General features: G+C 41.4%; 1 protein-coding gene across 1 annotated transcript in view; it reads right to left on the bottom strand.

Moving 5' to 3' along the window:
* Positions 1–15,657, bottom strand: part of MFSD2B (MFSD2 lysolipid transporter B, sphingolipid) — a 39,326-nt gene extending 23,669 nt beyond the window's left edge. The window contains exons 1-5 of the mRNA XM_063150562.1: positions 14,578–15,657; positions 9,727–9,843; positions 5,526–5,650; positions 1,921–2,044; positions 658–736 (exon numbers count right to left, since the gene is read on the bottom strand). Of these exons, the coding sequence (XP_063006632.1) occupies positions 658–736; positions 1,921–2,044; positions 5,526–5,650; positions 9,727–9,843; positions 14,578–15,657 (1,525 nt within the window). The remainder of the gene's footprint in view (positions 1–657; positions 737–1,920; positions 2,045–5,525; positions 5,651–9,726; positions 9,844–14,577) is intronic.

Here is a 15,657-nt window from a genome sequence, read left to right as displayed (position 1 = left end):
TATTTTAAAAACACAGATTAAATGAAAAAAGAGATTTTAGTTGGTGTGAACATGCACACAAAATTACTTTCCTTTTTGGTGAGGTTAGGTGTCTTGGTTCTATGACTTCTCAATTTTTTCTCTGAAAACTCATAGAACCAAGAAAACCTAACCTCAAACCTGAGAAAACAGGTTTGGCATCTGAATTTATAACATGAAACACATAAATCTGAGGAAATATGAACTAAAAAAGAAGGCGACAGAACAAAACAACAAACCCCAAACAAAACCTAAACAACAAACTCCTCAAAATTACTTTTATACTTTCTTTAATTGAATGTTTCTTGGTTTTCCCCCTACAAATCACCTTGAAATTAAACCATTATTCCTTACCCTGATTTGGTTAGGAGTGATTTTTTTATTGTTTCCTCTGGCTAGCAATAAACCAAAAAGAGTTTATAGCTGATCAGACAATTTGAGACAATTAAATATTAACGTCTCCTATTTAACTAGAAAAATGCAATTCCTTTGAAGACAAATTAATTTTCATCACATATTAAAACATTCTTATAGAAGTTGAGTTTAGGGACACAAATCACTAAGAACTTCCTATAGATTAAGAAGTATTTTTCACAAAACTCAGCCCAATCCCCAAGAGAGAGCCCAGATCACACTCACTATATGCTGTTGCAGAATCTCTGTCCTTCTGGTCCGTGCTGAGAAACATGGTGAGGGCAGAGTATGGTACTTGGAATAACTATGGAAAGAAAGAACATAGGAAATGTCAGGGTAAAACAGCTGTATTCCTTTGATATCCAAGAAAATGGTTTAATGGGACCTTGGAATTAATTTAGAACATTCATTCAGAACACTAAGAACCCTCAACTAATTTTTGTGCACACAGTCCTGCCTTTTCTTTCTGGTTTGAAAAGCATATAAAAGGAAAACAGTATATTTCAGAATACAAATAATAAATAATAAAATACCCAGAGGGTTTACCTCGATGTTGTGCTCCTTCAGTTTCGTTGGGAAAACATCCTTCACCGAGAGACTCAAAAGAACTTTTCTTTCTTTGCACTAGGACACCATTGTGCTCCTAGTTTGAGCTAACTAACAGGAAGCCAAGCCATAAAGAAGAAATACAGTTTTTCACTTCATTCAAGCCAGAAGACTATACAAATAGCCAAAATATTTCAAACATCTGTCTAATTATGTAAATCCAGGAGATAATAGTGAAAACTACTCTTTCAACACCACTGTGTCACACGCTCCTTAATTTAAGCATAAGTTAAGACCACTGCAAAGTGGAACTGGGACATGAACCTGCTTGAATAAACAAGTTCTCTGTGGTGTTCCCACCACTCCAGAAATCTGTAGCCAAATTAAGTCTTGCACTCTGCATCCCACACTGTTTGTACAAAACGATTTTCTGTTCACCTCCATCAAAAATGGTACGTGTGTACATTTTCAAAACTGCCAGGGAAACCCTGTGTTTCTCTTTCAAAAGAAAGAGGAAAGAAATTATTTAAATTATTTAAAAGAAAGAAATTATTTAAAGAAATTATTTAACACAATTATGGATGCCTTCTTTCTACTGGGAAAATAAAGGGCTTAGGGAAATATTCAAGCTTAACATGAGAATACAGAATTCCTAATCTTCTCCTGAGATGTCCAAGTGGAATTAGGAATCTGAACATCTATACAAGAATGAGTTGAGGGCACTGGAGGTAACCTGGATGAATTAGCAGTTCATTTACCGGAAAAAGCATTGGCAGAAACCACCAACCAGCAGAGTTTGATAAAAGGGCATCTGCTTGTCCCTTAAACTCACTAGAACTAGAAGTAAAATGTGAAAACAAGTTTACCAAATATGAATGCTCTAATGTAGACAGACAACAAGCAAGTCCCTGCTGAGAACATCATGACCTGTAATCTACTTACTGTGGTCAGTGCTTGAAAAAGGCAGTGGAAAGTCAGGTACCAAGCAACTCTTCCTGAGACAAATGGAGGTAGGTACCACATTAAAAAATAGGAGATTATTGTGAAGGGTGTACATGCCAGCACCCTGAGAAGAAAATTAACACACATCAACAATCTTAAAATAATGATAGTAAAGCACATTAAATTTTCCTGCTAATAATCAATATGACACAATTTATGTGCAGTTTTTCTAACTGCAGTAATGTATGCTTTTAAATATCAAAATTTAGTGTGCAAAATTTATATTAATCTGTGTATTTAATTTATTATTAAATACACAGATTAATATAAAATATATTAATATTAATATAAATATATAAATACACAGATTAATACTTTCATAAAGAGGAAAAAACCCCAGTGAGTCTGAAAGAAAAGAGCTACACTTAAATTAATATCCCACTCAGAAGCGACAAAATTTCCTTTCACATGCACTGTAACAGCACACCCATATTGCCATTCCTTGGCATATCTCTCAGATTACACATTTATTAGAAAGAATCACTAAAAAATAAGATCTCTCATCATGTCTTTGCATACTCCAGAAATTTTTACATGAGTTTACTTATTATTGAGATTCCCCCTTCTAATTTTAGTGTCTTTGGTTTCTCCCTGAACTTAGTCTCTTCACTGCTACTTCAAACAAGTGTAAATATGTTTATACACTTAAAAACATTCAAAAAAGCAAAAGAGACAATGGACAACCCTTTGTGAAAGCTCCTACACTGTGTCTAGTTGGGTAGATGATAATTTCCTCCATTTAACTCCTAATCACTTCAAACACAAAAGGATCATCTGCAGAGAGGAAGGTGTCTTAAAAAGAAAAACCACAGAAACTTATACTCCAGACATTGCCATTAACCAGCAATTAATGACATTAGTCTAAAACCTATTTCAGGCAAATAGCATTTGTTAAACTCCATGATACAGAACTGGTCAGATGCTATTATTTCCTTAAAGTCTGAGCTGCAGCATCAGGCCTGTCCTGTATTCTTGTAAATCAGGCACTGAACAATGTATTTAGATGACCAAGATCCTGACAAAAAATTTCCAAACACATAAAAGAGAAAACAGATTAATCCCTTCACAACAGCACTACTGACATTGGGGGTCAGCTGATTATTTTGCAATCGTGAACTGAAAACCTGGAATACAAAAGAGTAATGTGGGTAAATAGTTTAGTAAAACAATGGCTTTCCCACACTGCTCTTTGGGATGGACAGCATCACTGAGAGCTGAACATTTACCAGGAAAGTGCCAGGTTCTGGTATTCTCTGCCCCTCTGGTCCCCAGCCCACAGTTCACCCACAACAATGGAAAACATAAACAAGGGTAAAATCCTAACACATCTCAGGGAATCTACCTTCCACTCCAAAAGCATGAGCTCTTCCAGATGGTGTCCAGGCAGTCATCACACTAAATATCTTCATAGTCACTTTTTCATGCAACTTTTGGCAACAACCCTCTTGGTATTGTTCTCCCCTTTCCCACATTTTCCTTTCCTCTCTAATGCCAGGGAGTTTTCAAAGCCTTGCTGGAGTTGCTGAATATCTGATTGTCAGCTATTATCTCTTTTGACAAAATGTTAGACCAGTATTTCAAGTCAATGTCTGCTTCTGTCTTTTAAAGCCATTAAATAAGTGATTGATGACTTTGTGTTATATTGAGGACAGTATTAAGCAATAGTTAAACATTCACCTCCCTTACTAAGGTTCTTGCTTTGCTGACAAGCTTTTCTGACTGAAAAAAATCCATTGCTTCATTCTAGATTGTTAAGAAGTCAGAAAAAAATCAAAATGTTAAAGTGTTTTTAAGCTAAGGGAAGACACATTTTTTGCTTTGTAAAAAAAAAAAAAAAAAAAGCCTGACTCTCAAAGTCTAGGAACAGAATTTCCATGAAAATATTAGTGTTACCAAAAAAAAATCCAGAGAAAATCCTCCTGTAAAGAGCATCTGTTTGATAAAAGGTGGGGTTAGATAAGCACTTTTCCTGTAAGAAGTGCAAGATGTGCTGGAGCTGGTTTACAGTGAAAAGGGCTGATAAGTTCATGCTGGTGCTAGGACAGGAATCATTCTAACATCAATGCAACACTAACAATAAACACATGCACTTGCTGTGTTTTCAGAGAACTTTAAAAAAGGGGAAAAAGCATCAGAATACTTCTAATGGCATTTGTATAAAAATTTCATTGTTTTCCTTTTGGATAGATTTTTTTACTTGGTTAATTCAGTGGTCATTAAAAACCACACCACTTATATGGCCTCCAACCAAATCCTGAAAAGAGAAACAGCAGTAAACTCCTCTTTTCCCATGAGTCTTGACAAAAAGCTTAACTTCAATCTGAAGACCCTGTTTACTGGGCCAAGAGCAGCTGATCTCAGCCTTTTTCCAATGAGTACTTGCCTTCTCTATTTTGTCAGATATAAGCTGCCCATGGACAAGTTTCTGAACCCATAAAACTGTATAACATCAAGAGAACCAGCTAAAAACTGTGCTCATTTTCCCCTGAAATTTCAACTTCCTTGCTCAGGACACATTTACTCTTAGACTTTTGTTGTAAATCAAGTTTGTGGGTTATATCAATTAAAATTTTGCAATTAATTTAAAATACATCCATATAATGTATGAGATAAAATGATGAAAGACTCCCTATTTCACAAACTCATCAATCTCCCCTTGGCTTCCAAAATACTAAAATCCAACAAACACATGCCCTGCGGCATAGGTGGGTTCCTCTAGCATGGCTCAATCTTTTCCAATTTTTCTTGCTTCACACTTGTCAATCTCATTCCTATATGACCAACATTCATTGCTCCAACCTCTCCTTGGAGCACATGGAGAGCACGTGCCCGTGGGTAAGATGTCACAGTGAAACATCACACGCTTCCTTCACAAAAAACCAAAACCTTGCAGCATCTCATGACTGGTGAGAGTCCTACATGACTCACTGTAAGAGTCATGGTGGTTTTTTAATGAACTTTTCTGACTATGGGGTGTAAGAGAAGCAGGACTCTGATAAGTGGTAAGAACCCCACACAGCGCCACGGCAGCGCTGGCTGCTGGGCCCTTTGGTGCCATGGTTTCACATCTGTTCCACACCCATGCACACATCTGTTCCACAGCTGTGCATACAACCTTCCCTGAACTGAAAGGCCTGGGCAGGAGCTCCTGGAAGGTTGATTGTGACATGTGAAGGCACTCTAGGACATAAGTAGAAATAAGTTGCAACTTATTGAAACTTATGGAAGTGAAAGATTGAAGTCAAACTAAACAAATCTAGACAAAGATTAAAATTCAACCACAGATTTAAGAAAGTTTTAGAACTCAGCTTCCAGTTTTGTTAAAAAGAGTCTCTTTGCTTCATTTATTTGCATCTCCTATGATAAAAAATCTCTTCTGTGATTTCATGTGTGAACAAGTTAAAGACAATATGGCAATTTTTAGTTTTTATTTTATATATGTGGAATGAATACAATCCATGAGTCTAATTCAGTGGGGGGGCTATATGATCACAACACTCAATATTCACATATATATGTAAATATATGTACACACTTATACTTACCAAGGCATGAGCCGGCCAATTTTTGTCCATCTACTTTTGCTAATAAAAAAGCCAGCAACAGGATCAGTAACTGCACCTGAGGCTTTGCCAATGAACAGCACCAAAGAGGCATGAAATGGAGTAATCTGAAAGTAGACAGAATACAGTAAACAAGAGCCATTGTTTCACAATACAATGAAACAGCATAAAGCAACTTTCCAGAAAAAAACACCTCAGTGTTTTAAAGAATAATGTTCATTTACAAAACACGTCTGCTGCTGTCATAGAAATTCCTATTGGTTACCCATAGCAAACAAATGAGACATTGAGATTGGTGTTGTGAATTAAAGGATTGCAAGGGAAAAATGCAAGGAAGGAAACATCCAGAATGTGTTTGGGATGAGGAAAATGAATCAGTCAAATAGCAAAGTTCTTGTTTTAGTCATACAATCTGACAGACTCCCTCTGTAATTACCCTCTTGCTTTCCCCCCCGCCACATCTCCATCTCCCCATATTGTTATCTTGACCTGATCTAAAAAATATGGTAGAGGGGGCTGTTTACATGCAGCAATGTTTTTTCCTCTCCTGAGATCACAAGGCTGCCAACTGGTGGCATGGGGCTGAGGAAGAGGTTGTTGCACAACAGACTTTATCCACCTGGAACTGAGCAGTGACAAGTGAATTGTGTAAGGCACATCTGCTCAAGTCAAAGTTGCCAGCACATGTCCATCACATCTCACTTCAAAAATGTTCATGGATTGCATAAAAATAAAATGGCCAAGTAGAAAAACCTCTGAAATTAACCCAAGTGGACCATACTTTTGTGCTTCTGTAGAAATACAGTTTATCCCAGGCAAGGCAGTTATTCTTTCACATGTATCTGTACAGAGGAATTCCCATCACACAATGGTTAAAACAGGTGGGTTCTCTTCCCAGAGTTCAGTTCATGTCACTGCAATTACAGTCCTGAAAAAAAGCCACTGAAATCTATATAAATGTGAATGTTCCTCACATCAATTATTGAGAGAAGCTCCTGAAAGAGTCTCTGTGGCTTAAACAGCAAGAGCAGACAAGAGCAGTCCCTTCATCTCTGTGCTTCACCATATCAGTGCTCCAAAGGCCTGGAAAACAGCTGACACAACACCAAGCTTGAGCAGGTGTCCCCTGCTTTCCTGCAAAGGATGATGTCTCCCAGGCAGCAGCACCAGGAATGCAGCTGGTGCAGGTGCCCTGCCTGCAGAATTTGCTGTAGGTGCTCTCTCAGAGGTGAAAGAAGGAAGCAGTGATCTCTGAATGTCCTGGATGGCCAGCACAAAAGGCAGGTGCTACAGACTTCCAGCATCACACCCCTTACATTTTAACCCAAATTAGGTGAAATTGCAGTGGCGGCCAATGTTCCTGTCACCACCAGCTCCAAAACACACAGTCCATCCCAGAGAGTCTGTGAACAGGGCAGGACTGGGAATGGCAGTGTCCAGCAGATAACAACAGTGGCTCTCCATTCCACTGCTGCGTGGTGGGATGGAGCTGGGATGCGCACAGGACTGTGTCCCACCTTCTTGCTGATCCACCCAAGCTGGCCTGTGCCCTCCCTCAGCCACCAAAGGTGGCGAGCAGCCCACCAGCCCTGAGGCAAACTCACTGTGGGGGCTGCACCAGGACTGCCCACAGGCCACTGCTGCTCCTCAAGAGACAGGGCAGCCAAAATAAGCACAAAACAGCAGTCAGAAAGATACAGGCGTTGAAATACTGCAGTTATGAGGGGGACAAGAACAAAAAACTACAAATTAGGTGAGTTCCAGATTTGTATTTTGTTCGGACATTTTGTGAAAGAAAGCTTTGAGGAAAAAGCAAAACCTCTTTCATGTTAGGAGTGGAATCTGTGTGGTCACCCTGTCTTCATCATTGGGATGGGCTTATACATCCCTTGACTGCATTTTCTTATCTCCTAAATCTAGACAGTATCTGTCAGAAACAATGCCAGAAACTTCTCAGTGTTAATAAAATACAAGCTAAAATATGCTAAATTCACCCATCTCAAAAGGAATAAAGACCAGAATCCTTTAATCAGAGAGTTCTGGTGTCCTCTAGCAATTTGTCTCAAGGATCCCATGTGGTTTGGAGTTCCATTTATGTCTGTAGTCTACACAGGTAACTTAGGTGGAACAAAGAATTTAAATTGAAAAACTGGAAGTTACAGAAAATTAATAGAAAATACAATTTTCTTAGGAAAGATCCAGATTATGCATGAAAGATTACACTTTGTGACTTTTACATTCTCTCAAGTAGCTAAAACAATTCTGCTCTCTAAGTGGGCAAGAAATAAATCCAGGTAGTGACTATATAATTACATTCTTTCCCCTGAAAATGCATGGGAAAGAACACAGGATTTCAGACCTATTTATCAGAACTTGAAATAAATCCTGTCCCTGCAGGACTACTTTAAAGAACAAATTAAACCACCAGGGAACAAATAATTAAGCTCCTTAATGAAAGTGTAAGTATATCACCACCAACATTAAGCAAAATTATTTGGTTTCAGTAGAAGCTTGTTAATAAAATAATTATTTTGTTGTCACTTTTTTAGGTAGTGCCCAAAGATGCATGGATGGGATCCCAGCTTTCTGGACACTGCACACAAACACAGGAAGGATCAGTCCCTTGCTTCCAGAATTTTCAGTCTGTGTGGCAAGCAAAGAATGAGGAAATTGCCATACTTCTAAGCACCCTGGGGAAATGGTGTTAGAAGCTTTCTAATTTAGTTCCTGCTTCATCATCTCCAATGGTTTGCACTGCCATCCTTCATGTCAGTGTGCAACAGTTTTAGTTAGAGCTGCTCCACCTCCCTGCTGTACCCCCAAGCTCCTTTTTCCACCTCCGGCTCCTCAGTTTCCACACCACCCACTCAACATCTTGGGCACTGCTGTCCAAAACTGGCTCCTTTTCTACATCATCTACATCTGCATCTGCCTCTTCTACATTCTACATCTTTAATCAAAACAATACACTCAAGATGATCTCAGCTGTACAACACAACTTATTGTGTTGAAAATTTTATCAAGTTACAAGTCAGCTTTTAATACCAGATTTTACAAGAAAACTATAAAACTTAACTTTTGGACACCTGCAGTCACAATATCATGTCTTTAGACAGCAAATGGGTAATGATATCTGACCCAGAACATCCTGGTTTTTCCTGCAAATAGGAACAGTCATCAGTGCTGAAGTCCCACGTGTAGTTTCACAGCTGTTCACACAGTCCTTGCAATTTGACCTCAGCTCCCTAAAATCCTTTTTTCTATCCTAGTACCTTGTCCTAGTTACCATGCATGCATACAAGAAAAGACAGAACAGTAAAAATTGCTTATGGATTGATTTTCTTTGTGTCTCTGCTGTTCTGAAATCTAGCTGGAGCAGCTGAAAGTCAGATGAATGGGATGACTCCTAATGCTTTGTTTCACCAGGTCTGCTTCTGCACCAGAGAACAACTGGAAGCAAAGAACCTTCAGGAAGGATAACTCAGCTTTATTTGCCACAAAATAACCTTAGACAAACAAAATAAAAATTGTGTGAAATTATCACAGAATCACTGGGTTGGAAGAGACCTTTAAAATCATAGAGTCCAACCCAGCCCTAACACCTCAACTAAACCATGGCCCCAAGTGCCATATCCAGTCTTTTTTTAAACATGTCCAGGGATGTGTTTAAAGACCTCTGACACCTCCCCAGGCAGACCATTCCAGAACTTTATCACTCTTTCCATAAAAACCTTTTTCCTAATATCCAACCTATATTTCCCTTGGCACAGCTTAAGACTGTGGTGGCTACTGGTTGCAACTGGAGTGATTTTTAACCTAAACCAATTGAACAAAACTTCAGCATGGTGCTGTTAACGTTTTCAGATGTCTCCTATCTGACACACTTTGACTCCTGACACTGAATTTTGAGAACTGATTTTCCTTGTGTCTGCAAGTGTGTGAACTCTACAGCACCCATACTAAAAATGAACAACAGACATCTCAAGACAGAAAGAAAACTAGAGGGAAAAAAATTAATTCTGGACAAGTTAATGCAGTTTCCAGGATGCTGAACAGCTAGAGGCAATGACAATGAGACAATTTAAAATATTTATTAACTAATTCCTCTTTTATCATTCTGGGGACATGGCTGACAATATCAGAGTGAAGTCTACAGTCTGCAAATGTTTCTTGTGCTACTTACATGGGCTATGTCCAGCAGGTAGATCTGCAGGAAGAAGGAAGCAGCACTCCCTGCCACTTGGTTTGGGGCCCCTCCTATGGCGTAGCAGATCTTGCTGCACGTCGAGAGCCTGTGGCCCTGTGTGAGAGGAAGCAGAACAAGCCATGAGTAAACCAAGGTGCACAAGTCAAAAGCTACACAAGTGATAAGGTTGAAGTCTATAGTTAACACCATTTTGATGTATTTGCTTCACAGCTATTCCACTAATAAATCTGTATGCCCTCAACCCCTATCATCAACAAGCATTTGGGTGCTCATTACTTTGATTTTTAATGGGTTTGTTCTCTAATTCAGCCCCTGAAAACAGATTACAGTGTTCCTAAAATTGAGTTGTGATGACCCTCAGGCTTACCTATCTTCCTCTCACAAGTTATTAAAAGGAAACAAGCAAGAAGCAGCAGAGAAGTGCTATACTATTGTTTACTATTATTTGAGCTTAGTTTTGTCTTTGAATGCTTAATTCATATTTTAAAGGTTGAAAACTTGTACCTTAAAAAAATATTTCTTTTATTAACCTTTCAGATAATAATTGATAAATACACTCATACCACAGTAATTATACATCATTCACAGAAAGTTCCACAGACCTAACAGATCCCAAACATTTGTGTTTTGTTTCTTCCTTTGTCACAAAATGCTGGTGTGACACTGGCAAAATCACTTGACTTTGCATATCTTCCTTTTGACTTGACTTTTCTATATCTTTGTGAAAATTGGCATCATATGGTAATTAATTTTGGGCTCAAGATTTTTTTTAGAAAATCACTCCCTGTGTATTTACAACATTCTGCAAAACTGTGCTCTCTCATTTGTCATTTGATGTTTGAAAAGTACCATAAGCATGCAAGAATATTCTCAAATACAATAGGCAAATAAAATAAATGTTGAAAATAAGGGTACACACCAGTAATTAAAATACAAAAATTTCTACAGTTTCTAATAGAGATTCTAATGAAGAACATAGGGTTTTTTCCCAACTGTAGAAGTCCGGGATACTGGAAAGCCCTTTAAAAAACGTAAGATTTAATTTTATACCATAAAATTCAAAATGAAGAAAGAAAATGACTCTTTGTGAATCTGTATTCCTTTCAGAGGGACAACACATCAAATCAAATTTTTAACTTTGAGGCTTTCAGTCTCTCTTTAAAATTTGCTGCCAACAGGAGCCAAGAAACATGAAGAGGAGCAGCAATATTAATCCTGGGTCTGTTTTCTCTCTGAACTGAGTACACAAGCCCTTAATTCTTATGTTAGATTGGGATAAAAATAGAGATATGGAAATGAAATCCACCACAATGATATTCTGACACATTACCTAATTTCTGAACATTTTTAAATTTAATAACCCATCATCTTTACTCTGTAACATTTTTGAGAAGTTGTAGATTTCTAGGCAATGCCTTTCATCATCTAAAGATTTCCCTTTGAACTGTTTTATCAGAGTGGGTGTGAACAAACAAGCACAAGTATCAGGACTCCTTCCTTTTTGTGTTTTCCCAGAAAAAGACAGGGTGGGATCCCATTACTACACCCAAGGAAAGTGGACACTGTCAGGGCATGAACTGCAAAATGTTATCACCACAGCAGGCCTCACTTTACACCGCAATTGGCAATTTTCTTCTTTGCAGGGGAAAAAAAGTGATAAACAATCACAAGACAGACTTCATAGTAACAATTATACTATTTAATTTGATAACAGATTGCAAACAAAACAAACAGACTATGTATTTGCTGTCCAAAGTAACTCTTCATTTTCCATACGTAAGTACTAATAAATATGAGCTTTCCTAGACTTGTGGGCCCACACAACTTGCTTGACTCATTCCCATGCCCTTGAGCTTTGCTCTAGGGGCTGTGTACTTTAAAATTTTGTCTCACTTTTCTATTTTTTAGGCATTCCCTTTTTTAAGTTTTATTTTTTAAGTCATTTAATTACTTTAAAAGTTTGGTTCCCTTGATACTTTCCCTCCTGATCTCCAAGCATTGGCAAGATGACTTTCACCTGAAATCAAGAGATATAAACCACTGCTATGCAAATCCTTATCCTGTGTCCTATTGCAACCTCAAAAACTGAAAAAACCTTTTAGATCTGTGGTGCTGCCTTCACACTCACTTTCACTAGTAATTTTCATAGACTCACAGAATGGTTTGAGCTGTAGATCATCCAGTCCAACCCCTCTGCTATAGACAGGGACACGTTCCTTGCTCTGACCCCATCCAACCTGGCTTTGAACACTTCTAGGGACGGGGCAGCCACAGCTTCTCTGGTCAAGCTGTGCCAGGTCCACAACACCTTCATAGTGAAAAATTCCGTTCTTACATGCTTCTTTTACTTCGAAACCATTGCCCCTTGTCCTTTCAATAGCTAAGGCTGTGGTGAAAGAGAAAAAGCAAATGCCTCTATAGAACATACATGATTCCAAAATGTTTTTAGAAGAATGTGAAGTTCTCATGAAGTAATCTAATTAAAGCTGTGGTACACAAAATGGTCAACCAAAATCTAAACTTACAGGCTGCAGGTGGTACTCCTGTCTTTACAGCAGTTTCATGGTTAGAAAATTGGCAATCTTAGTACATATTTTTGAAGTCTCACTGCAATTCCACACACACCCAGAATGCTGCTCAACTACTCCTCTGAACCGTGCTCCCCGATCTCCTTGGAGCAAAGTTAATACTTTGGTCACAGCAGTAGTTAAGTTTTAATTAAATTTTGGTTATGAATGTTATTTTCAGAATAAAACAAGCTGTCAGATGGAAATGGCATACAGAGGTGTCCTGTCTGGTCACCCACAGAAACACAGGGAATCTGCAGTTCATGAGCCCCCTGGAAGGTAAGTTACATCCTGATCACTGTTCCATACCTGTTTTCCTTTTATTTTGCCTAATTGCTTTTGGAACTTGTTTGTACATTAAGCTGTAAACACCACAGCAGTTCTGCATGGCAATGACACGTACTGTGAAAGGAAATGCCACTGTCACTGCAGATCTGCTGCCTGCTAATTTCATTGAGTGTCCCCGAGCTTCTAGCTGCTGAGAAGCAATCCCTCAGAGCCTACATCCTGGAGTGTCTTTCAAAAAGAATCAGCCCACAGTAGATTTTTGCCTCTCCATGTTGAATTCATATGATGATGACCACATTCTCTGCCTCAGTACCCAATGGAAAGTGGTAAAATGAAGGTAGGACCCTGCACCAGTAAAGCTGACACATTTCCTTCTCTCTAACTTCCTACAATTAAGGGCACACAAAATGCATATGGCAGCTGTCTGCTACAGGATCTACAGCAGATGGCAGCTGTCTGCTCCAGGATCTAGAGCAGCAAGTCCCCGAGCCTTGGTTGGGTTTGCATGATACTGCTCACAGATGCTGACAGCAGCAGGATAACGCTGAGCAGGGCAGAGCTCTGGCTATCAGCAGCTCGCAGGGCTTTCCTCCAAGGGCTGGGTGTCCCTGCTGCATTGTTTCCTCAAAAAAACACAAATGCCTGATTCCTGTGAAATCCAGTAAAAGCCTCTTCATCTGTGCAGGTTTGTCAGCAAGCTGAAAGTACTCCACAAATCATTAGAGATAGAAATGCATAGGTCTAATAAGGAATGAAACATAAAAGTACTACCAAAATTTTGTTTTGAGACCCCTGTAGCCTAATTGAACATCAACATCAAATTGCTTCTACAAGCTTTAGTAGAAATGTGAGATGATGGAATGAGAGGAAAGGGGACAGAAGGTCAAAGAAAGTTACAAGTTTTTTTGTTCTCAGATTAACTTGAAAATTTCTCACTTATACACGCTCCCATCATATCAAATTTAATTGTGTTTCACGGCAAACCAAGAAAGCATAATAGCTGAGAGATTTGATTTTGCTCCTTAAATAGAAAGCTTAAACGTTGTTATGGAAAATTAATGCTTCTCCTACACTGTAGTTCCTTTATTTTTAATTCTCTTGTAAGTAAAAACCAGACTTGTAAATTTTCCCTTCCCCAACAGAACAGAAATTGAATACAATATTTACAGCAGAATATCTTATTTCTACAGAAAGTGTTGCAGCTCCTTGAAAACAACTCAGCAACTGTGTTACAGGCATAGGGAGCAGCCGCAGAGTTTTGTCCTGAGCTATTCGTTATCAGTGGAGTCCAGAACTGAACCAACAAGTAATTTAAAAGCAGTAAGAACAGAGAGCGAAACCTGTGACTCAAAGATAAATGCTAGTCTAGGTTTAACTGAGAAACAATGAAATGTAGCTAGCGAGGAGCAGCTCTGGAGTCAGCTTTTCTCTCAACGTGGAATTAACACTGGTCATGTTTCTGTTCTGTGAGTGACCAAACAGCTGCCTCTTGAAAGCACGAGTGTGGCCCCACGGGTGGCATCCCAGGTCCCTCACAGAAAGCGAGCATCTTGAGGACTGGTTTCAGGTTAGTTAGTGACATCAGCCCGCCCTTGAGTGGAAGAAAACAGGAGCAGGGCTTGTGAGCAGACACCTAGGAAAGGGAGTGTGAGTAAGGTGGGATACAGGGGTGCTTTCTCTGGGTAGTCTTTCAGCTCTGGCAATGCAGCTCTGCAGAACTCCATGAGACAAAGATGGTGCATCTGTGCAACATCTGCAGACTTATGCCGTGAATTCACCCAGATGCTTTCCAAACACAAAAACTCAAGCCCGAACAGAACATGCCAGGTGTCTGAAGAGTTCCATGGGCTGAATGCCCCCAATATGCTGTGGAAGGCTTCCTCATCCGCTCCGTTTGGAAGCTGCCCCTTCCCAGTTTCACCTGGCGTTCCCTCAAGAGCCATGGAGTGGGGCAGTCCTCGCTCACCCTCACCTGCCTGCCGCTCCTCCCGCGGCGAGCAGCGAGTCTGGGCGGGCAGCGTGGGATCCCCTCGCTCACATGCCAATACACCCCTGAAAATCGGGAGTTTCTGAGGCTCTGGGGCAGCGAACCCACCTGCCTCCCGCATCCCACCTGTCTCTGTCCGGGAGGCAGCCCTGGATGGGACAGAGGTGGGAAGAGAAGGCGCTTTTCTCTGGCACCGCAGCGGCCAGCGAGCGAATCCCGTGCGGGGCATTCCAGGGAAAGCGCCGGGGTCGCGGCGCTGCCCGGCGGGCGCAGGGGCGGCGGGAAGGGTCCAGGAGCTATTCCAGGCCCTGGCTGGGGCCGCGCACGAAGCCCCGCACAGACCCGGGCGGCCTCAGAGCGTCCGGGCTGCCCCGGTCCCGCCGAGTGCCCGCGACCCGCCCGCGATGGAAGCGGAACGCCGGCGGGGCGGGACCCCGCTCTCGCCCAGGGCTGTGTCCGAGGGGCTCCCCAAGCCCCCCGACGGCCGCCCTGCCCCTCGCAGCCCCTACCTCCTGCTCGCCCGCCGGGGTGTCCCTCGCAGCCCCCGCCATGGCACCGCGGACATCCCACCCCGAGCGACACCTGCGCGCCCGGGGCGGGGCGGGGAGCGGGGCCCAGGGACAGCGGGCGGTGTCCTCGCCGCCCTCTCCCAGCGCCTTGAGGGGCGAAGGCGTCGGCGCTGCCCTCACGGCCCGGGACGGGGATCCCCCGCCCCGCCGAGCCCCACAGCCCGGGGGAGGAGCGGGGCAGCTCCCGGCGGCCACAGCTCCACAGCTCCAGGGGCTCAAGGACGGGGGCCGGGGCTGTTTTCATCCAGCCCCAAAACGCCACCTGTGCCCCTTGAAGAGATGTGTGGTTTCCCGACGAGCAGGGATGTAGAACCACGCCGGACAGAACGCTGCCATCACACAGCAGCCGCCCTTCAGCCGGGAGACTGCGGGGACAGCGGTTGCTAATTCTGCCCTTAGGGTGGATAGAGATGGCCAGGGGCTGCCCAGGGAGGCGGTGGAGGCACCGGCCCTGGAGCTGTTGAAGGAAAAGACTGGATGTGGCTCTCGGTGCCAT

This window comes from Melospiza melodia, chromosome 3 (genome assembly GCF_035770615.1).
Source record: "Melospiza melodia melodia isolate bMelMel2 chromosome 3, bMelMel2.pri, whole genome shotgun sequence".
NCBI classification, from domain to species: Eukaryota; Metazoa; Chordata; class Aves; order Passeriformes; family Passerellidae; genus Melospiza; species Melospiza melodia.
Note: the sequence above shows the minus strand (reverse complement) of the source record. Positions and strands in the feature narration are given on the sequence as shown.